General features: G+C 32.9%; 1 protein-coding gene across 1 annotated transcript in view; it reads right to left on the reverse strand.

The window, feature by feature from the left end:
• The window catches only part of LOC114325498 (suppressor of lurcher protein 1), a 933,155-nt gene that overhangs the window by 262,308 nt on the left and 645,438 nt on the right, over positions 1-25,409 (reverse strand). The window contains exon 8 of the mRNA XM_050648175.1: positions 11,261-11,332. Within this exon, the coding sequence (XP_050504132.1) occupies positions 11,261-11,332 (72 nt within the window). The remainder of the gene's footprint in view (positions 1-11,260; positions 11,333-25,409) is intronic.

Below are 25,409 nucleotides of genomic sequence, written 5' to 3' on the forward strand. Positions count from 1 at the left end.
TTAACAAGTTATTTTAAATACGCCCTAATTACTTCTGTTGATGTTAAAAGGAGTTTTTCAAGGTATAAAAATATTTTATCTGATCAAAGAAAATGTTTCCTCGTAAAAAATTTGGAAAAACACATTGTAGTGAATTATAATCGAAGATAATATATATTGTTTTATTTTAAATAGGTAACTATTGCTACCAGTTTTTGTAAAAAATGTGAATAAATTGCTTATATAAAAAATAATGATTTTATTTGAAAGATAATAAATAAGATTGCCGCCCACCTCCTATAAAAGAACCCCCCAGGAATAGAATAGAACAGAAAATTTGTGGTTGCTCCAAATACGCATTTTTTGAATTTTTGTGCATATCTTGCGCATATTTCTTAATTTTTTACTGCATATATATGCGCATATTTCATCAAAATTGATCGCATATAAATCCGCTCCCTACAATGACAATGGCTAAGCATAGGCAAAGAAGAGGAACGAGAAAAATACCTTTGTCCTCTTTGTGTCGGGTCGTCTTTCTGCCTAGTATGTCATTATTGGTCTGATGACTCGTTTGTAAATGCTGCCTTTCATTTCTTTTCCGATAGGTTTATTTCTCTATATTGTGTCATTCAGGCAACCTACGGCTCTGTTGGCTCTATTCACTTGATCTTCCACTTCTGTTTTGAGCCTTCCGTAGCTAGATAGTGTGATGCCTAGATACTTAAACTCCATCCCTTGTTCTATTATCTGATCCTCGGAATGGGACGTTTCATCGCCGCCGGTTCATCGCCGCCGTTTCGATGCCGCCGGTTCATCGCCAGTCCATTTCATCGCCGGCCGATTCATCGCCAGTTAGTCAGTTGACCTTGTATTATGGGAGATGACACGACACGACGTTAAATTCCGTTTAAAACTTATGACAAATAAATAGATAAAAAATATTATTATATTAATTTATGTTCTATTTCTACTTCCCCCTGAATTTGATGCTAAACAGTATTAAATTTGTAGTGTTAAATTATATTTTATATTATAAAACTTTAAAAACCCTAAAATAAGGAGAAATGAACGAAAGATAATAAGGACAATACTGGGTCTAGTGAGAATCGAAAAACAAGAATATAGAATTAGAACAAATAAAGAAACTTTAGAAGAATTAAATAGAGGAGAAATAGTAAAGAAAATAAAAGTACAAAGAACCAAATGGCTGGGTCATATATGGAGACAAGGACCAGAATCAGTACCAAAAGCTATGATATTATGGCAACCAGGAGAAAAAAGGAGACGTAGTCGACCCAGATCTAAATGGTTAACTGAAGTAGAGAAGGACCTAAGAGGGACAGGAAATACAAAATGGAAAGAGGAGGCAATAGACCGGAAGAAATGGAGACATTTAGTGAACAAATACAATGATCATGGGGATCCATCCTGTAAAATGGATCTATAGAAAGCGAAAGCAGCGAAACCCCACATGGGGTCCTGTCATATACTACACTACTACAGTGTGAAAAACTTTGGTCAAGAAACAATCCGCTACCGACAACAGCTGTAGGGCGAATTGTGCAAGACGTACCCAAATATTCAAGAATCGGAGCAACGAGTATCAGATCAATACTAGACGCAATGCCATCAGAAGCGAAGTAGAAGGGGAGATCCATACCCAAGTAATATTTGGAGATCAAATCTCTGATGAACTATATGAGCAGATTTCTGAGCTAGCCATATAAGAAACTCAGCCTGACAATACACAACAGGAAAACAACGAGTTGCGCGATAGTCTAGCAAACTAAATGGCTCGTGACTTACAAGAGTCTAATGGAACCAACCCACTTGGCACACCACAGCTACCATGAATAAACTCTTGTAAGAAACTAAGTGCGCTGTTACTAATTGTGAACACTGAAGTCCTACCCAATATTTCATAGAAGCCCACACACTGGAATATTGGTATATGCTAATCTACTGTGCAGCATCAGCAATTGCTAATGTAATGGGCATTAAGATCAGAACACGACGGGGTACTAATAACGGAAGATCTGGTAACAGAATTGCACCCTGGGAAAAAAGGACTGCTAGGGAAGATTGAATTACTACGTAGGGATGTTGGTCAAGTCACAGAATATGTACGAGGTGTAACAAGTAGAAAAGTCATCAAAAGAGCTAAAGAAATAATACTGAGTACTGAAAAACACTCAGGATAGAATCCAGAAAACAACACAGATCCCAAAAGTGTCTGGATACTTTAAAACAAAAACTCTGTGTTTATTCAGGACGACTAAGGAGGTACAAAGTGAGTAACAACCGAAAATTCGACAATGCACTTTTTGAGGAAGCTGAGAAGGCGTTCTATGAAAAACTCAATTCTACCGCAGGAAATGTCAATAAGTCTTACCCAAGCCAAGAAGAAACTTGAGTTTTGGGGAAATCATTTTCTGAACCTAAATGAAACATGAGCGGTTTTTTAATATCTATTATAGTCTCTACTGTTGGAGTTATTCCGAGTAAACTCCTACATAACATAAAAAGCTGGGTCTAAATGAACGTCTTTATAAGACCATGTAGCAAGCTGTACTACTCGCGACGGCTAGATGTGTTCGAAAATTTTTGTGAGATACTCCAGCATAAGAAGCCACCTAGGGCTCGGTAACATGGAAAGAGTCCCACCAGAGCTCAATCCTTTTGTTACCGTAGGTATCAGAGGTAAGTCAATATTCCCCTTAGAGGTAGTGTAAGCCGTATGGCTAAATCTGATAAAAAACATTAAGAGTGTAGGCGCAAATATTTTACGGCTGTCCGTACCTTTTCTGTCTTTACACGGCAAATTACGTGTAGTAAAATTCTCACTAGTATGGATATGTAAACATTACTTGACAATGTCATCATTAACTTTAAAGCGATGGCTTTTGGATGTTCTTGGGTAACTGTTACTTGTATAATTGCTTAAATTATTAATTCAGTTAATTAATAAGATAATTTTTCACTAGCTATGTATTCAGTGACTGTAATAATTTAAATACTGTACAACAAAAACTAATACCCACTCGTGAAAATCGTGAAAAGAGGAAAAGTGATAAGGTGATTTTTTAATAATATATTGTTACTATGGAACGCTTAAAATTTTGAACATCTTTAACAACAATATAATTGGATCACAGAATATATCCTGGTGTATTCTCTGCTTGGATCTTCCATAAATAATAACCAATAAATCATTTTTATTAAGTTTACGTCTTAAATCAATTATTTATCAAATACACCATCAATATTATTTAATCAACAACTGTCACTGTCACTGTCTTGTCACCATATTATATTCGACTCAGTGCATTGTATGACAAATATAGCAAATGTTCGATTTGGAAAATATCATCACGGACATAGTGGCCATTTTTTCGAATACTGAAAAAAGTAATAAATATTTTAAAAAAAATTTAAACGCAGAATGAAAGACTAAATTATTATCGAGGGTCAAAAATCCCCTAGAAAAAATAAAAAGTTTCTTTTGAATGATATATTTGAAATTAAAAATCACACTACATTTTCTCTTAGTTTTTCATCCCTGCAACTTATTAAAATAAACATTATAGAATTTTTCAGAGACTTTCAGCCCTCGGTAAGAATGTAATCTTTCATTCTGCGTTTAAATTTTTCAAAAATACTTATTAGTTTTCTCAGGATTCGAAAAAAAAAATGGATCCCATTTAAATAGCATTGGAGCCGAAACTTTGTACCGATCCCCTTAAAAGGTTTTGGAGCGTTCATCAGTGTTTGCCAATTTTAATTAATCCTGTTATTTCTCATTCTCACAGTTTTTGTAGCCCGGCGTACCTAGCAACAATGTGCTCTAAACAATATCATAGAGCCTCAACAGGGTTCCATAGATTGTAAAGAACAACATATCATCGACATTTTTAAAATATATAAAATCGCTGATAATATAGTGACTTTCTTAAAGCATATAATGTCGGAGTAGAGGACAAGAATTTACCTTCAAATACCTGGTGGAAACAATATCGAAACTGAAGATATCCCAATTAACCCGAGGCTTTTCCATGGGGGCTCGTTGAATCCACTTTGGTTCTGCCTACCGATGAACTTACTAGTTCAGCTACTGAACTCCACTGACTCAGGTTTAAGCATAAAAAATGACAATACTGTTGTGGCGAAGCTTAATCATTTGTTGTATATGGTTGATTTAAAATTAATGGCTTCCACACGAGACCATCTAGATCAGATGTTAAAAACTGTAGAAACTTTTTCTAATGATATTAGTGTGCACTTCGGTCTAGACAAGTGTCGTATCTTAAATATAGTCAATGGAAAGTTTCAGCCCGGTAGATTCGATATGCAAAATGGCCACAACATCGAGCCCATGGGTGAAAATGACATGTAGGTATGAATATCTCGGAGTAAAGTAACTCCTGAAAATTGACCACAAACAAATGAAAACCGAACTAACTTCCAAGTATTTATGAAGAATAAGACTGATTAATATATAATAGAGATAAGAGTAAGACGGGTTATATCTTAATAGTAAAAACTTGTTTAGGGCATTAAATACGTACGCCTTTTCCGTGCTTCGATCATCATCTTCATAAGTTGCTCGACAATCCGTTGTGGATCTTGGCCTGCTCACAAAGAAATCGCCATTTCTGTCGATTCCTGTCAGCTTACCTCCATCTTATGACCCCTAGTACCTTTAGGTCTACTTCCACATCATCAATCCATCTTCTTCGTTGTCTTCCTCTACTTCTTGTGCCCTCTGGTTTAGAAAAAGTTGATTTCTTAGTGTATTCGTGATCTGGCATTCTAGCAATGTGTCCAGCCCATCTAAATCTCTGCACTTTAACGAATGTCACAATATCTGGATCGGTGTATAACTGATACACTTCAAAGTTGTATCTTCGACGCCATAGACCATTTTAATTTCCGGCCTCAAAAATCTTTCTAAGAATAATCAAGAATAATCTCTCAAAAATATCAAGAAGTCTTTCATCATTTTGAGATAAGGTCCACATTTCAGCCTCATATATCAAAACCGATCCTATTAAGGTCTTGTGTACATATATTGAGCTTTATTACACGTTTTATATTTTTATTTTTTAAATGTTTCTGGACACCGTGAACGGTTGTGTTTGCTATTGCTATGCATCTTTTTATTTCGTCGCTTGTTGTGTTTATTGTGTTTATTGAGTTTACTAGTGTTTCCGTGCTTCGATACTCATTTGGTATTATAAGGTGATCAACAATGGACAAAGAAAGTCTTCAGAGGAAAGCAAGAACACTTTTCACAAAGGCACAAAAACATAATCCACGCAGTGCATTAGAGAGAACAAATAGTAGTGCGGTATCTAGGAGATAGAGGACTGATAGTCCAAGAGGCAGTGCTGAAAAATCTCTTTGAATTTACTAAAGCTAGATTTTTCACAGTTGATTACTGTGATTGTGTAGAGAAACATACTGCGGTCGGTCAAGCGAAACGTAGAACAGGGGTTACTGAGAGGGTATCAAAGTTGCTTTCCTACGAAGGTAATTAAACCCATTTACTAAGGCTTAAAATCAGTACACACATTCTAAATTAAATATAAATAAAAGTTATTATAGTCGGTCAGCTGTGTGACAGGACAGAGCCGGTCGGTCGGCCCCAGTGAATGTACAGGGTTATTCACTATATTTTGACCCGTTGTAAACTGCTTTCTTTACAGAATTAGAGAAAATGTAAAATACAAAAGTTATTCGATTTTTTAACTATGATTTTTTGACATATATATCGTACTAGTGACGTCATCCATCTGGTCGTGATGACGTAATCGACTATTTTTTTTAAATGAAATAGGGGTCGAGTGCTAGCTCATTTGAAAGGTTATTCAATTCCCTATTCAGTAATATAAACCTTAACGTGATTAATTATACAGGGTGTCCAAAACATTTTTTTTAATTAAATTAATTGTTTAATTAATAATTCAAAACATTTTCTGGACTTAATAATGATCTTAGTGTTTATAGTACTGTATAGAGAATTGAATAACCTTTCAAATGAGCTATCACACGACCCCTATTCTCATTTAAAAAATAGTCGATTACGTCATTACGCTCAGATGGATTACGTCACTAGTACGATATATATGTCAAAAAGTCATAATTAAAAATCAAATAACTTTTGTATTGTGTATTTTTTTCTAATTCTGTAAATAAAGCAGTTTACAAGGGAGTCAAAATATAGTGAATACCCCTGTACATTCATTGGGGACGACCGACCGGCTCTGTCCCGTCATACAGCTGACCGACTATAATAACTTTTATTTATATTCAATTTAGAATGTGTGTACTGATTTTCAGCCTTAGTAAATGGATTTAATTAAAAAAAATAAGATGAAAATCTACGGTTTCGTTTTGATTAAAATCTGTCTTCCTCCATCCCCCGATAGCACTATTTCTAGGTCTACCTGTTGTCAAGGAGGCTCTAAGGAAGACAGATTTTTACCATTCCGACCGTAGATTGTCGATATAAATGAAAATAATTTATATCGCAGTATGGATAGAACGCCCTCTAACGGGGAATAAGCGAAATGAATTTCGACTCAATTCAAGCTTTCTGCTTAACCCAGGTATAACATACCAAAAGGCACCGCCAGGAAAACATTCCACTTTGCGTCATATGGGCAGAGAGCCCATATGAAACGAGTCTTTGTACTCTATGCAGAGTATGGCATTAACAAAATAAGATGAAAATCTACGGTTTCGTTTTGATTAAAATCTGTCTTCCTCCATCCCCCGATAGCACTATTTCTAGGTCTACCTGTTGTCAAGGAGGCTCTAAGAAAGACAGATTTTTACCATTCCGACCGTAGATTGTCGATATAAATTAAAATAATTTATATCGCAGTATGGATAGAACGCCCTTAATTACCTTCGTAGGAAAGCAACTTTGATACCCTCACAGTAACCCCTGTTCTACGTTTCGCTTGACCGACCGCAGTATGTTTCTCTACACAATCACAGTAATCAACTGTGAAAATTTAGCTTTAGTAAATTTAAAGAGATTTTTCAGCGCTGCCTCTCCGTCTATGATGGCATAGGTAGGGAATTAGATAAACAAGCTGGGAATTTAAGAACTTATTTTCAGACACCGGCTGTGACATCTACTTACTATCGTGCAATTTGCGCAGTAGATGACTCAATGACGCTTTAACTGAGGGAACAAAAAACGCGCAAACCACCTATCTAAGAACCAAGAATATTCCACCTAATCAAGAATATGTTGACAATATAGCGTCGAGCTATTGGTTACTACCAAGAAAAATGTTTCCAAGGAAAGATAATTCCTTACTTGCCATTCAGGATCAGGTTATTCCAACCAGAAATTACCCGAAGTATATTGTCAAAGACCCTTAAGTGCAAACGAAAAATGCCGATACGGATGTCAAGACCAAGAAACCATATATACCATCTTGAAACAGTCTCGAAATCACCGTCTAAATATTAGCACGTCCGACCCTGTCTTGATGGGTAGAATTAAGAGGCATATTGCAAACGGAATATTTTGCAATAAGTCCCACGCTAAGTGAAGACTTGAATCCTTTTCGTCGATAGTCAAATACCTAGAACTGGCCACCAGCGTTGTTGTAAGTTGTAAGATAAGGAATTTTTATTGCAGTTTCAGTCAGAGTTATGAAGATCTGTTTATTTAGTAACAGGAAATGTCATCATAAATAAGTCTATAGTGTTGATAAATCTCTCAAATATCGAATTATCGAAACTAGCCTGAGATTAGGATGCAGCCGATTTCGTGGGAACTCAGGGATTTTGTTATTGCAAGGATAGCGAGCTCGTATTGGTAGAAAGAAAAAATCTTGGCATTTGTAGGATGTCCTGAGTAAGTTTTTCTAGCCACCCGATTGGTAGGGAAATGTTTGGTATGATCACTATTGGTCAAAGTAGGTGATGGCTGACAGAATGGGAGGTAATTTCTTTTTTTTGGGAAGAGGGAACCCAAGTTTAGAAGGATCGAGTTAGAGGTTCCAAAAGTCAGTTCAGTGGAAGCCATCAAGCAGTCATCAAGCAGTCATCAAGGAAGTTTAGTTTTGAGTTCCAGTCAGTGTTTCAAAATGTAGTTACAAGTTCCCGGCCGACTTAGTTGACCCAGCCCGGCGTATATGATGGTGTGTAGCGTGAGCTCCGGCAATTTTCTCGCTGTTTTTAAGCGAATCGCCAAAATGATTTCATACCACTTTTGGTATTAAATAATTTTTTTATGCAGTCAGATCCGGAAGTAGGGGTTAAAAGTTTTATTTTGCATTACTAAGTCTAACATTACAGTTAAATCATGAAGTATGCTTATATATTTCATTTTGATCCCGTTTAATGAACTTTAAAATATTTTTGTTCGAGTAGAAAGCTGAATTTTTCCATGATAACTTTTGTAATGAACTATGGATAACCTTATGTACTGTTGCTGTACATAAACTTACAAACTTACAAACCAACCAACAACCAGAAGAAACCAGGACAATGATTGTAAAGGTATCATTTTTATGTTTGTAGAACTTTTCGTTTCATTTTTTTGATTTGGTAATCTGGTCTCAATTTGTAACACCGAGAGATCAGAGATTCATTTTTTTTTTGTTTTTTTTTTAATAAATAATGTTTGATTTACAAAATATAAATTAATTATTTCTTTCCTTCTCTCTTGAATCGTAAGAACAATAAAGAATTGACTGAGTATAGCATATTGATTATAGAGTAAATAAGGTAAGTTACATTATAATATTTTGTATATTATGTATATTTTTTATTTGACTATGTTTTTTGTTTTATTTTGATTTAATACTATTTTTCTTTTAATATTTTCATTTTGTGAAAATTTGGTTCCTTTAGGTAACCAACGGCGCCCAATATTTTATTTTTTTATTTCTATTTTACATCCTTATTTCGATTTTTCTATCTTTTTAAAATTTTCTAAGCTAATAAGAGTATATCATAACACCTAAGAATTCACCCCTTTTCAAAGCTCTGAGACAGTAGCGACCGCGGCCATGTTCTTCATTATGTAACATCCCCCTATATGACACATCAACATCTTGTCAAATTTCGAAAATTATACCCTCTTTTTGGGGCACGTTTCATAAAATGCCGCCCACCATGATTGGGGAATATTCAACGTTATTCAGCCTTAACGACGGCTGCCAGGCGTTTGTCGGTACTAAATATAAAAACACCATGACAGAAGGAAAGGTTATCCACCAAGAATTAGCCAGAAAGCTGTGACTACTATAATCCGACCATCTCCCCTATTATCAAAACGTCCCTGAAGGAATGTTTGAGAACGACAACTACAAGCTATATTTCGACTGCACTGTGCTGTTGCAAGACCGCAAAATGTTGACAAGCAAATGTCAATATTTCCATCCGGTACCGTCTACGCAATTTTAGATCTTAGCTGGTCTAAAATGCTTAAGCGTTTGGCCACACGGGCGATATTTAACGGCCGCCGTAAGAGCCGTAAAAATCAGCGCGAAAATGGGTCCCACGGTGAGAATAGTAGATGGCCAGACTGTTGCTGCGCGATATTTTACAGCTCAGTCTGGCTATCTACTATTCTCACCGTGGGACCCATTTTCGCGCTGATTTTTACGGCTCTTACGGCGGCCATAAAAAATAGCCCGTGTGGCCAAACGCTTAATCCAGCGTTTACTGTTTACCCTAATCCATTTATTAGGACGGACACTTATTTGAACGTTGACAATATACACTGCGCGTCATAGAAAACGGACACTCCAAAAAAGGGTCATGTTTGATGTCTCGTATCTTGTAATTATAATTACAATAATTTACTCGTATAATTTTCATTGTTATGGTGTATATGTATACCGGGTGTACGAATCAAACTGTGTTTTTTTCTCAAAGTTCGCATCACCCTGTGGAATATTCTAGCATTTAAAAAATACTGAAATTAAAACCCAACTATAGCCTCAGGTTTTCTTAACATTCTGTTTTTCATTCGCTTATGTTGGATAATACAGAAGTTAGATATTTTAACAACTAGCCATGTTCTTCATCAGTACAGGGTGTTTCTAAATCAGTGCGACAAACTTTAAGGGGTAATTCTGCATTAAAAAATAATGAAAGTTTGCTTTATAATCGTATGTCCGCAAATGCTTCGTTTCCGAGATACGGGATGTTGAATTTTTTCTTACAAACTGACGATTTATTTATTACTTTAAAACCGGTTGAGATATGCAAATGAAATTTGGTGGTTTTTAAGGCATAATTATTGCGCATTTTTTGACATGTAATTAAGAATTTTATATTCACCATTGGCGCGCATGCGGGTAAAAAGAGCGATCATATTACCCGTATGCACGCCAATGGTGAATATAAAATTCTTAATTGTATGTCAAAAAATGCGCAATAATTACTTCTTAAAACTCACCAAATTTCATTCGCATATCTCAACCTGTTTAAAGTAATAAATAAATCGTCAGTTTGTAAGAAAAAATTCAACATCCCGTATGTCGGAATCGAAGCATTTGCGGACATACGATTATAAAGCAAACTGTCATTATTTTTTAATGCAAAATTACCCTTTTAAGTTTGTCGTACTTATTTAGAAATACCCTGTACTGATGAAGAACATGGCTAGTTGTTAAAGTACCTAACTTCTGTATTATCCAACATAAGCGAATGAATCAAAAAAGAGAATGTTAAGAAAACCTGAGGATATAGTTGGGTTTTAATTTCAGTATTTTATAAATGCTAGAATATTCCACAGGGTGTTGCAAACTTTGAGAAAAAAACACAGTTTGATTCGTACCCCCGGTATACAATGAAAATATACCTGTTTAGCAACAATATTATTACAGAGATATTATTAAAGAATAGGGCTATAACATGTTAAAAAAATTACTTAAATATGACTACAGGTTTAGGAGACACGAGACATCAAACATGACCCATTTTTTGGGGTGCCCGTTTTCTATGACGCGCAGTGTATATTCTGGGATATTTTTCTTATTTTATATCAGAAAAATTATCAAAAGTCCATCAATATAAAAATGTTTAAGATCACAATTTATTAACGTTTTAAAGCGGTTGTTTTTAAATCAGACTGTCTATTAATATTCATTAGTTTTTATAAAATCTATCAAAGGCAAAGATTATGGTCAAATATCTATAAAGCAAAAAAAATTAGTGGAATGACTTTAGAAGGAAATTGACTTAATTTAGATAGCTTAGTTTCTTGCAATATGTGTTGCATAAAATAATAACTGACACTTACTTGTTTCCCTAACATTAGGTTCAGTCTCTGTTGATTGTGAATGTGGCCCAGGAAGTCCGGGACTACGGCTATCTGAAAATAAATAAACACTAATGAAGTATAAAGCTAGTAACTTTGAACAAAAGTATAATACGAGTATAAGAAATTTTTAATTCTAATTAAAATGCGTAAATTAAGCCATCAATTTAATAAGTAAATTCTCATTAACATTCTGATATTCTATGACAAATTAAAAAAAATCCAAAACATTTTATAAAATTTTCAATAACAACTCTTTATTTTTTTAGCCTACAATCCCCAAGCACTACGTCTATCTACATTCTATTTAGCATTCTAGTCGACCGCTGGACTACCACTAGAATAATGTGATCTTGCATTTGATTGTTACATTCTAGTGATCAATCCAGTCCAGTTGACTGTAATGGCAGTATATTTTTCAGTCCAGCTTGCTCATTTCAGCTCCACTGGAATAGTGTGAACGGCCAACCCAGTGTTTAGTTATTGTCACTATAGTGTTACCGATCTTACAGCTTTTGAATGACTGTAATAAGGAGTACGATATGATCCAATCCAGTACTGTACTGGATTAAATGACTGCATTACTGGACTGCAATAATGTAAACCCTGCTTTAAGGAGATTTCTGTTTCTGTTATTTGAACAGCTTATCTACTTTCTTACATATAAGTATGGGCTTACGTCTTATAGACTGGCAATTGGGATTCTGTTCTCATATATTTTGCAATTATTTTTGATTTCCACTACTATATTCTGTTTTTAAGGTTTTATACCTGTTTTATACCAGGAGAAGTAATTCAAATTTACCGCGCTGTAATGTTTGTTTGTAATTGGTCCAACCGCACGCAATTTTGATTGAAGCATTGCATGATTGAAGCATAATTGAAGCATTTTATAATGAACTATCCAACACCTTAAAATGCCTCCCCAAAAAGGATTTAACTTTGATTATGGGTGATTTAAATGCCAAGATTGGTAGGGGACAATCGGGAGAGTTCATAGGGTAATTTGGACTTGGAGAAAGAAATGAGCGAGGAAACCGACTGGGTGAATTTGTGGCAGAAGAAGAGTTTGTGATTACTAACACTTACTTCAAACTCCGTTACAGAAGATTATATACATGGAAATCACCTCAAGACACTCCAGGCCGCATAGTGAGAAATCAAATAGATTACATCATGATTAATAAAAGATTCCGTAACAGCATAACATCGGTCAAGACATACCCAGGAGCTGATATCAAGTCAGACCATAACCCACTGATTGGCAAAATTAAGCTCAGGCTAAAGAAGGTTAGACGTAGTGTCAATCCAAAATCCGACATCAGGCTATTAAAAGACCAAAACACAGAACAGAGTGTAAACCGGTATATACAGAACAACTATACAGAATACCGTTATTCATTCGGATGTAATGGACCAGGAGATAGAAAAGTTGTATACAGTTTCACAAGACATACGTGAGAAATTCCTCAAACCACCAAAAATAAAGAAGACATCGTGGACGACAAACGAGATTTTAGATATGATGGAAGAGACTCGAAAGTCCAAAGATCAGGGCATGTCATTATACAAAAGAATAGATAAAGAGATCAAAAAAGCAATTATTAGAATAGCTAAAGATACACGACTAAGAGAACAGTGTGCGGAAATCCAGCAATTGCAACATAAACACGATTCATTCAATATGCACAAAAAAGTTAAAGAAGCTGCAGGCTTATACAAATCTAGAAGAGTTCGGTGTTTGGCAGATAACCAAGGCAAATCACTGTTAAGTGTGGAAGAAAAACTAGACACATGGAAGAAATATGTGGAAGTAACTTTTGCAGATGAAAGGTAGAATACCATTGAAGACACTGAATGCCAAACAGGACCCCCGATTACCATTAAAGAAGTCACGTCAGCTATTAAAACAACTAAAGAGGGTAAAGCTGTAGGGCCTGACCAGTTTTAAGAAGAATTCCTAAAACTTATGGATGAACAAGGAATACAATGGATAACAAATGTATTCAACAAAATATACGTAACTGGAAAAATACCCCAAAGCTGGTTAAAGTCGACCTTCGTAACTTTACCCAAAAAAGTAAATGCCAAAACACGTGAAAACTACAGAACAATTAGCCTAATGAGCCACTTACTAAAAACGTTTCTGAAAGTGATACACGGCAGAATATATAAAAAATGCGAAGAACAGATATCATGGACGCAGTTTGGATTCCGCGATACCTTAGGCACCTGAGAGGCTCTATTCACTGTCCAAGTGCTTATGATGATTCGCAAAGATGTTGACTGTGACGTGTATATTTGTTTTATCAACTACAAAAATGCGTTTGATAGAGTAAAACATGATAAACTCATAAACATCTTGAAAGAAGCGGGAGTAGATGATATAGACTTAAGAATCATATATAATTTGTATTACAACCAAACTGCCAATATTAAAGTGGATGACCACTAGACAGAGGCAGTCTCCATAGATAGAGGAGTGAGGCAAGGATGCATTCTGTCCCCGGTGCTGTTTAATATATACTCTGAATGTATCTTCGAGCAAGTGCTGGAAATACTACAGGAAGGCGTATTAGTCAACGGAGTGCGTCTGAACAACATTAGATATGCCGACGACGCTGTAGTTTGAGCAGACAGTCTAGATGGTTTGCAAAGAATAATGTCGCGCATATCAGATATAAGTAGAGAATACGGACTTGATCTCAACACGAAAAAAACAAAGTACATGGTAGTCAGTAAGCGCGAAATATTAAATACACAGCTTTTGGTTAACCAACAACTAATTGACAGGGTCGACAGCTACACATACCTTGGTACCAACAGAAACATCCAGTGGGACCACTCAAGTGAAATAAAACAACGCATAGGAAAAGCGAGATCAGCGTTCATAATGATGAAGTCTCTTTTCAGAAGCCACGATTTACCTCTTGCTACCAAAATCTCTATCATCAGATGCTATGAATTTTCTACGTTATTATACGGATTAGAGGCCTGGACACTTTCCAAGGCTTCTTTGAGAAAACTCGAGGCATTCGAGGTGTGGTGTTACAGGCGCATTTTGAGAATTTAGTGGGTGGATCGTGTGACTAATGTTGAGGTTCTACGTAGAATAGGCAAGGAATGCGAGATTATTAACACAATAAAAGAGCGCAAACTAGAATATCTTGGCCATGTTATGAGGAATGAACAGAGATATGGCTTGTTGCAACTCATTCTTCAAGGCAAGGTATTTTGAAAGAGAGGACCAGGGAGAAGAAGAATATCTTGGCTTCAAAACCTGAGAAAGTGGTTTAATACATCGACAACCGGACTATTCAGAATAGCAGCAAGCAAAGTTAGGATAGCCATGCTGATCGCCAACATCCGGAACGGATAGGCACCTTAAGAAAAGAAGAAAGAAGCACGCAATTTTGTTTGGTTGCTTGCTTGCATCTACTTCTTGATTTTTTGAAGTTAATTGACTATGGTGATAATTTTGACTAATAGTGGAGTCAATGAAGGTGGATATGAGTTATTACCTCAGATTTCGTTGAACCTCCATAGATTTTCATAAAAATTGGTGAGTGCTTAAAGGATACCTCAAGGAACAAAGGTGATATAAAGCCAACTTGCGCTTTTTGCATTTTAGGGGTGAAATACACCCCTTTTTTAAAAATTATTTTTTAGATTTCTGAAAGTGCAGTCACTGTAACTTTTCACTTTCTATTTTGTTGAACCTTCATCGATTTTCATGAAAATCGGTAAGTAGTTAGAGGATACCTTAAGCAATAAAATATATATAGCATCAACTTGCGCTTTTGCATTTTAGGGGTGTAATATACCCCTACTTTTTAAATTGTAAAAAATGCAGATTTCCGCATTATGGCGCAAGTAATCTCGTTTAATTAAGAAAAATAAATATTTTTTTATATTTATGTACATGAATTACATTTTTTTAAAATTTTTTAAACCTTATAGCAACCAAAAATCCGAAAATTAACAAGTCGAAAATCACGAAAACCTTATTCTTCTATATTTCTGAAAGTGTAGTCACTGAATGTTTTCACCCACGATTTCTTTGAACCTTCATCGATTTTCATGAAAATTGTTGATTAGTTAGAGGATACTTCAAAAAAACAAAAGTGATATGGCACCAAGTTGCGCTTTCTGCATTTTAGGGGTGAAATCCACCTTTTTTTTAATGATAAAAATGCAGATTTCAGCATTCTGGCTCAAGCAATCTCGTTTAATTAAGTAAAATAAATATTTTTTTACATTTATGTGCATGATTTATAATTTTTATTAATTTTTTAAACCTTATAGAAACCAAAAATCAGAAAATTAGCAAATCGACAATCACGCAAAAAATTAATCTTTTATATTTCCAAAAAGGCAGTCACTGAAGGTTTTCACCCCTGATTTCGTTGAACCTCCATCAATTTTCATGAAAATTGGTAAGTAGTTAGAGGATACCTCAAGAAACAAAAATGATGTAGTACCAACTTGCGCTTTTATCCTGGGTGTGGATGTTACCCCTTCTCATGGGTGAACACTATTTTATTAAAAATAACCCCATAAATAGATAGAGGAGTAAATTCTAAGCAAACTTTCTTTTATCAAGTTTATAAATTTTTTATTTAAATAATATTTCATAATTTAATAAAATATTATTGGTACAGTAAAACCTGACAATAACGGCCACTAAAAATAGAAAACAATTGGCCGTTATAGAAATGTGGCCGCTAATGTTAGGTTTCCTTTTCCACAAATACATAAAATATAATTGAAAATTTATTTATTTTAGTAATTAAAGCAAATCTAATTAAATATAATTCTACAAACAAACGGAACATACTAAAACTAAATTCAATTTACTACAATATAAAACAATAACTATACGAAAAAACAACTACAAAAAAAAAACAGAATTTTTGTTTGTTTTACATTTTTTTAGATAAACGAAACATACTAAAACTAATTTAATGTAGGTAATACATAATATAAAACAACATACTATAGCTTCTACGAAAAATACGCTTATCACTAAAGTATCGTCGTGCTTCCATGCTATATTCAACAAAACCAACTTGGTAGGGCCTTTAATTAGATATCGCAAATCACTTTGGCTGATTTTGTCTGCATATATATTATGTTTGAGGAATCCTTTTTTTTTGTGAGACTGGATATAGGACATTTCTCAAGTATGAATTCACATTCATGGTATATCGTTGCTATACAGGGATAATAATCTGTGCAATGTTATGGTACAGGCTACGTTAAATATGAAGTAAATGTGGAAGATATACACTGGTTATTCATTTCAATTTGATTTGATTGTTTTTTAATCGTTTACAATATTTAAAATAATTAAAGACATAAAGTTAGGGATTTCAAAAATAAATTCAGTTCTCACTGGCAGGATGGGAATAAAGTGGGGATAAAGTGCCATACAATAGCATTTCATTACAATGCTCATTACAGGCATTACAGGCTGCTCCGTTTGAGAAAACTCATACTCTCAAACTTTGAGAAAACACTCATTCAGTTTCGACCAACCCTGTATTAGCTAAAATTAAACGTTTTGCTAGATTAATAATTTTTAACAATAATAGATTATATTAAAAATCACTTGAACATAAATTGATTTTCTGATGTCAAATCACTACAATTATACAGGGGGTGAATATTGCTATGAAATTTGAAAAGAAAAACGTAATTATCTTTTAAACTACTTCGTATAACATCATAAAACCTGATATTTTAAGAAATAAAACATAGAGGAGAATCCAAAAATGTAAAAATATACAGGGTGTTCCATTAAACAAAAGATAATTTTGTTTCACCCTGTCAATATGGGTGGCCCTGTATATTTGGAAATATATTTAAATTCTGATATTATCTATGCCCCAATCTCACCTAAATAAACTTTTTTCGTATCTCCTACAACAAACGACTAATTGGACTTCCCACAACCTGTAAGTATACATACAAAATCTCCGATATAAAATTTTTTCAAAGAAAATGTTATTGGTTTTTTTAAAATAACTCCGTTAAATTTTAAAATATGAGATTTATCCAAAAACCATTACCAAGCTAACCAAAAGTTCTATAACACTGTATTAAACATAATTTTCTAAATCCTTTATTTTTTTTAAATACAAGCTGAAAAGGCCCCGGTTATATGGTTCTCGCAGTAAAATTTAGGTTTTAAATGTTTCTATCTCGGTTATTTTTTGTCGTAAAAAAATAAAAAAAAAACAAAAAGGTTAAATAAAGTTAAAACTAAAATTTTGTTCTCTACCATTTTTTAAGTATATCGAGTATTTTTGGAGTTATTATCAAAAGAAAATGAAATTCACGAAAACTTCAAAAATTCTAATTTTTTTTAATCGTATTTTTTTTTTCAAAAATATGCATTCTAAACAGGTCAAAATTGTTGAAGTTATTACTCATGTTAAAGTAAATAAATTTTTAAATGGGTTACTATAAATTTTAATTTTTGTGGAAATGACGTATATTTAATTTTTCATTCTTCCCTAAAAAATCTGAAAGGGTCCTTTTATTTCCATCATAACTTGCTTAATATTGATGCTATCGACTTCTTATATAGCTTTTTGATAGTTACCTTTAAGTACTTTATTAAAATGTTTAATATCTGTATTTAACAAAGTGCATCGTTTTCCTGTTATTTAAGCTTGAATACTAAGATTTGAGTACTCGCGGAAAAAAAAATATACATTCAATTGCATATAACTCACTTTGTATATGTAATAAAGATTTTTCGAATAAGGAGCTTATTTATTTTTATATTATCTTCGATTTTGATAATAACAACTTTTTTGAAGAAACTTATGGTTTTTGAGTTATTTATGAAAAACTGCTTTAAAACATGGATTTTTTTCAGGAAAAATCAAAACTTTTGATCTTTAATAACTCAAAAACTATTGATTTATTGAAATAACTTTATATAACAAATTTTACTTATAATTTGTCCCTCTATCGATTAGTGGTATTATTTTTAATAAAATAATTTCCACCCCCGAGAAGGGGTGGCATCTCCCCCAGGGTAGAAGCGTAAGTTGGCACCATGTCACCTTTGTTTCTTGAGGTATCCTCTACATACTTACCAATTTTCATGAAAATCGATGGAGGTTCAACGAAATCGGAGGTGAAAACCTTCATTGACTCCACTATAAATATTTTTACTTTTTATACAAGGTTAGTAAGCGAATATGGGTGTTATGTAATAACAAACACACTCTATTAGTAATAAGCATGAATTAGAAATAAGGTGTAGCTAGTTGAGCATTATAATTTTATTCTGTTTATGCTAAGAAACTTCATAATTGCTTTGATTTATTCTTCATTTACGTTATGTAAAATTGAATATATTGTTATCGGAGTTGGAAGTCCTTTATTGGCGAAAAAGTTGTAGATATCCCAGTTTTGAATGGAGTTAATAGGGCATTCAAAAAATATGTGATTAAAATTTTCTATGGACCCACATTCGCAATAGGAATTATTTGTCAGGTTCATCCTATGTAAGTTTTCTTTTGTTAGACAGTGCCCTGTACGTAACCTAATAATTGTAGTGATGTGTCTTCGATCTATGAATGGAAGAATGGCAAGCCATTTATTTTTAGGAAAGGTAGGTTGTACTTTTCGGTATTAATAGTCTTTGATTCTGATTAGGGTGTTCCATTTATTTCTGAATTCATTATAAACTTTAGACTTAATGTCAGTATATATGTCTTGGACATCTAGGGGCATGGCCACTGGCATGTTAAAATATCTTCCTATATTAGCTAGTGTGTCAGCTTCTTCGTTACCCGGGATATTTGAATGTCCTGGTATCCATGCTAATCTGATGTCAAAGCCATTTTCAGTTGCACGAACTATAAGTCTTTTTGTTTCAATAGGCCGAAACTCTGATATATTTTTGACTGCACAACTGCTGATTTTTTCAATTGCACTGCTGGAATCCGAAAACATGATTATTCTGAATAAGTTTTTCCTAAGTACTAATTTAATTGCTTCATAGATTCCTATGACCTCCGTTTTATATATGGACAGGTGATTTGATAACTTTGAGCTGTATTTGATGTTGATATCTGGTATACTGATTCCAAACCCACTTGTAAATTTTCTCTCTTTCATGCATCAGTGAATATATGGGTATGGGTTGCTTTATTTTTTTCTGTGTATAAAAACTTGTTCTTTGATCATGGGATCATTTTATGTTATATTGAATGGGACTGTCTTCACTATACTACACAGTGTTTTATAAGGGACTTCATAGCAAGGGAAGTTGTTTGACCTATAAATGTCCTTGAGATATGGCATGAATTCAGCTAAACCAGCTATCAAATAGGGCATATTGTCATCTCTCCAAAAGGCTGGTCTATTTATTAATATTCTTCAGGCAATTTTACTCGGCTGAAATTAAATTTTAACACTATTGACATTTACGAAATTTTGACAATGTTTGCATTTCATAGGTTATAGGTCTCGATCCCGCGTATGAAAAAAAAGTTGATTAATAACATGCTGAAAATTTGTTAATAGCTTAAGATTGTCTAGTCGGATAAACTTTAATATATGGGAATACTGGAACAGGGGCAGTTTTAATTGTGGAACAGGTTAAAAATTTGGAACGGTCAGACCACGAAAACGGCACATTTATTTTGTCCGACAGAACAGACTTACACTCTCCGAACAGAGATTAAACTCTCATGCAAAAATCGGACTGCTATTTATCACTTGTCATAATTCCTGTTATTTGACATATTCTACATGTTCCACTCATTAAAACGCCCATTTGGTAAATAGCATTCTGATTTTTGCATGAGAGTTTAATCTTTGTTCGGAGAGTTTAAGTCTGTTCTGTCGGACAAAATACATGTGTAGTTTTCGTGGTCTGACCGTTCCAAATTTTTAACTTGTTCCACATTAAAAATCCCCCTGTTTCAGTGTTCCCATATATCAAAGTTTGTCCGACTAGACACCCTTAAGCTATTAAAAAAAGAATGTGTGTGTACTATGTACGCACGTAAGAAGATATTCTTCTATTGTATAATAGGTAATTTAAACGAAGTAAATATACTTAAAAGGTTATTTGTAATTTATTTAAAAATCAAACTAACTTTCTTATCTACCACTTTCAAAAAATTTTTATTAAAACAACCAAAAATAAAAAAAAATATGAATCAGCCGGGAATTGAACCCGCAACCTTCCAATCTCAGTGCCAACGCATTTCTAACTACTCCATCGAGGCACTACAAATAGACATGTAAGTTTCGGATATAATTACACAACACGGCACACGACATATAGTGTAAAAATGTTATGCTTACATAATATTTTATTAATCCAAAAACACAAGAATTATGATAAATAATACATTTCCTAAAACCACTAATATATTCTTTTAATGACTTATTTGCACGGTTACAGATACATACATACCTATCTTGAAAGATTAGCAATGAACTACATACTGTCAGTGTGCGCAGGCGCGCGGTAAATGTACAATTTTACCCTCAATCGATTCGCCGCTAAAGAAGAATATCTTCAAAAATTTTCAGCTTGCTAATAATCAACTTTTTTTTCATACGCGCGATCCAGACCTATTAATTAAGTTATACAGCGATAAGTAACATAGGCAATGCAGTCCTTATGGGAGTTTTTAGCGTGGAGATGCCGATTTTATCAAAATGAATTTGTAATCGAACATAAGAGAGATTCAATTAAAACTGTTTTAAAAAGGCATTAGGCGTTTAAGTTTATTTGATATAGGTACTCTAATTATTACGCATATGAAACCTTAAATTGTAGATTGCGTTTCTAAAACAGTTTTAATTAATCTCTCTAATGTTCGATTACAAATTCATTTTGATAAAATCGGCACCACCGCGATGAAAAATCTCATAAAGACTGCAATCCTATGTTCCTTATACTGTAAAGTCAAGGGTGAGATGGACTATAAAGGATGACTGATTAGTAGGGTAAAGCTCAATAGCTCCGCTATAGTAATAGATAGCAATAAAAGTTGTTAATAACAAAAATTTTAGCCACCTTTGAGCTTCACATTACAAAAATAGTTAGAATGTTACAGGGTGTTCGATAACACAGTGGCAGACCAAACTTATGTTTTTTTAAATAGAGCACCCTATATTTTATTTTAAATTCGAAATCCTGTTAACTTCTCCATCACAAAAATATAAAGGTTTGTTATGTTATACAGGGTATTTACAAAGTTATAACCAATTTTTTATGAAAATCGTAACAAGTTCAACTCCCTGTGTAAATAAAAATAAGCAAAACAACAATGGTTTATTAATGCCATATTTTTTAAGGTATTGCCAAATTTTCAAGAATGGTCGATATTGCTAATTTTCTTTATATTAAATACAGGGTGAGTCAAAACGCAAGTACATTATTTTCTCAGTAATTTTAAATGGAACACCCTGTATTTTATATCACTATTGAAAAGTACCATTACCGTACTTTAATTTTTAGATAACATTCCCTATGTCTAAATTTATTAGTTTTCGAGATATTTTCATTTTTCAATGGACCAGTAGCGTGGCCACCCAAATCACCAGAATTTAATAAACTGGACTGATTTTTTTGGGGTTACGTTAATAATGAAGTTTATAAAATACCTCCAACAACAAGGGATGAGATCAAAAATAGAATACAAAGTGTATTTCGATGTGTTAATTTACAAATGCTCCGTAGAGTAAGTAGCTCATTCAATGATCGTTTTTAGGTGTACATAAATGTGTTAGGAGATAATTTTGAACACCTTATGTAATTAAATATTAAAAATATTTTATTAAAAGTATCTTCTAATTTTTCAAACATGTTTTTTGCAAAATGTGTTACTGATAAATTATGTTTCGTTCTTTATTTGTTACATTGTTACATTTACATACAAAAGTAGTGTTTAATTGTCTTCACAAAATATTGTATTTTGTGTTTGTGTGTTTTTTTGTAAAATTTATTACTAATTTTCTTTGTTTATTTGTTGCATTTACATAAAAAGATAGTTTTTAATTGTTTCAAAAATGTTGCATGTAGTGGTTGTGTTTTTGTTTGTAAAATGTATTACTAATAAATTATTTTTATTTCTTTATTGGCTACAGTGTTACATTGATTACCGGATTATTAATCGGTAATCTTCAATTGTCAATTCAGTCATGGCTTACTTAAAATTTAGATAAATTTAAACACCTAAAATAATTTGCTCTGAAAAATGAAAATATCTCGAAAACTAATAAATTTGGGCATAGGTGTAACATATAACAAAAATGTTATATAAAAATTAAATTACATTAATGTTACTTTTCAATAATGATATAAAATACAGGGTGTTCCATTTAACATTACTGAGAAAATAATGTACTTGCGTTTTGACTCACCCTGTATTTTATATAAGGAAATTTGAAATGTCAATAATTCTTAAAAATTTTGACAATAAATAAAAAAATATGGCATTAATAAACCATTGCTGTTGTGCTTATTTTTATTTATACAGGGAGTTGAACTTGTTACGATTTTCATATATAATTGGTTAAAACTTTGTAAATACCCTGTATAACATTACAAACCTTTATATTTTTGTGATGGAGAAGTTAACAGAATTTCGAATATAAAATAAAATATAGGGTGTTCCATTTAAAAAAACATAAGTTAGGTCTGCCACTATGTTATCGAACATCCTGTAACATTCTAACTAATTTTTTAATGTGAAGCTCAAAGGTGGCTAAAATTTCTGTTAGTAACTTTTATTGCTATCTATTACTATAGCGGAGCTATTGAGCTTTACCCTATTAATCAATCACCCTGTAGATCAAGATTATTTTTGTCAAATTAGTAATGACGTTTTGGAAATGAGAAGACTTTGGACAGTTGTTCATTTAAATACTAACAAAATGAATTTATGAATTTAAAATACTTCGACCTGCACTTACATCCCCCAATACTCCCCTGGTTACTTGGTAAATCAAGGCAACATTTTTAGGTTTTCAGTGTTGCAGCATTGCTTAGAGCAAGGCGAGCTGCAATTCAATCAATTGTACTGGCAGATGTCCAAGTATGCAAGCCAAGAAAAAGAGTAAGAAGAAGAGAAGCCAAGAAAGAGAGTAAGAAGAAGAAGAAGAACTTTGGACAGCTTAAAATGTCAATTTGAATATTTTGAAAATTACAAAATTCATTCCATATCGTCACCATCTATCACAAACATAGTTAGATTAAAAATTTATTTATCTCCAATTCAGGTAAAATCTAATATGCCAAAACTATAAAACGTTTTAAAGACACAAACATCCTAATGAACAAAAGAAAACCTCTACATCCCATTTGTGTAAGCGATTTCTTGGACAAGTACATAGAAAATTACGAAGATAATGCGGATACATCTAACAGTTCAGAATCAAATAAAAAAGTTCCTCGTCCCAAAATTATTTTATTGAATAAGGTAAACTCCACTAAACTCCATTGCAATAAAGCAAAACCAAAGCCAAAGGAAAATTGTACGAGTAAATCAGCAATTTGTAAACAATTCAATGTACAACCTATGTGTGAGAAAGAAGGTTATAAGAAGTTTCCTACGTTAGACGATTTGCTAAAAATTACACCTGAAGAGATATCAATGATTTGCAGCTGTATAGGAGTATGTAAGTGTGAACCATGTACTTGCAAACTGGGCCTTCTTCCAAATCAAGATACAAAACTTTTAAAATATATTGAACCCGAGTAATAAAAGTACTATCAATAATAATAAAGTTGCTACCCACTTGTTGATTAATTTTGTCCAAAATGCTTTTCAAAAATGTTTAATTATTAATAATAATTAATTTTAGTCATGAAGCGTTTTTTCGACAGGTAATTTTCTTTGGTGCTTAATATGTGACAAAAGTTTCAAAGCGATTCATTTAATTTCTTACATTTTATTCAAATTTTTTATCCCAGAGAGGATATTTTTTGCAATAACATAAGTCAGAAAAAAATAAAGTTAGAACCATTCTGTAGGTGTCAAATGAAAGACCATGAGCTAAATTGGTTTAAAAAAAGGTAACAAAAATTGCAATTATTAGTAATAAATAATTTAAAAAAGTATCGTCAATTTTTCCTTATAAACTTTTTAAATAGGTTAAAAAAAATATTGTTTTAACTTGTTTTAGACGCACAACTAACAAGTAATGTTACGTATATAATAATTCATAAAAAATTGCAATAAATATAATGAATTTATTATACAAAAGAATAAAAAGTTAATAAGGAAAAATTGACAAAACTATTGCATAATTATTTATTACTAATAAATGCATTTTTATTAACTTTTCTAAACCAGTTTAAAAGTTTAGCTCATACTCTATTATTTGACACCTGTATAGTGGTTCTACCATAATTTTTTTTCTGTCTTATGTTATTGCAAAAAAGCTCTCTGGGATAAACAATTTGAATAAAATTTAAACAATTAAATGAATCCCTTTAAATGCGATGAGTTAATAAAAAATAGACGAAAAGCAATCAAAACCTATGTAGATAACTAAACCGTGGAAAATTACATAAACTGTAATAGAATTAAAGCTTTCGTTAAAAAACAATTACAAATTAAAAAAAATCTAGTTTTAGACGATTTTGTGGATCACTTACGAGGGAAACTCCAGTTAAAAAAATTTGGAACACAATTAAAAAATTTAAAACTCATTTTTCTAATAGCCATGTGACTTTTCCCAATAACGAAACCTCGATAAAAATTCTAAATTATTTAACTTCATGCAATGTAGATCCCTGGTTTAAACTTCTGAGCCCTAGCAATGAAACTGTTGAGCAAATAACCTACACTGAGTACACTAATATAATATACTCAAAAAAAGATAAGGCCACTGGTATGGATAAGGTATCTTATTCGATGTTAAAAAAGATACCCACAATAGCAGAATCCCATTTGATAAAAATTTTCAATAATATATTAAAAACAAGTAAGATACCATGGCAGTGGAAACAAACACTAATATTACCTTTCCTAAAACTTACTAAATGTCCAAACAGTCCAGAAAGTTACCGACTAATCGCCTTAACGTCATGTGTAGGTAAAATTCTAGAAAACATAATTAAAAATAGAATAGAATGGTTCGT

The sequence above is a fragment of the Diabrotica virgifera genome, chromosome 4 (assembly GCF_917563875.1).
Source record: "Diabrotica virgifera virgifera chromosome 4, PGI_DIABVI_V3a".
In the NCBI taxonomy this organism is placed as follows: Eukaryota; Metazoa; Arthropoda; class Insecta; order Coleoptera; family Chrysomelidae; genus Diabrotica; species Diabrotica virgifera.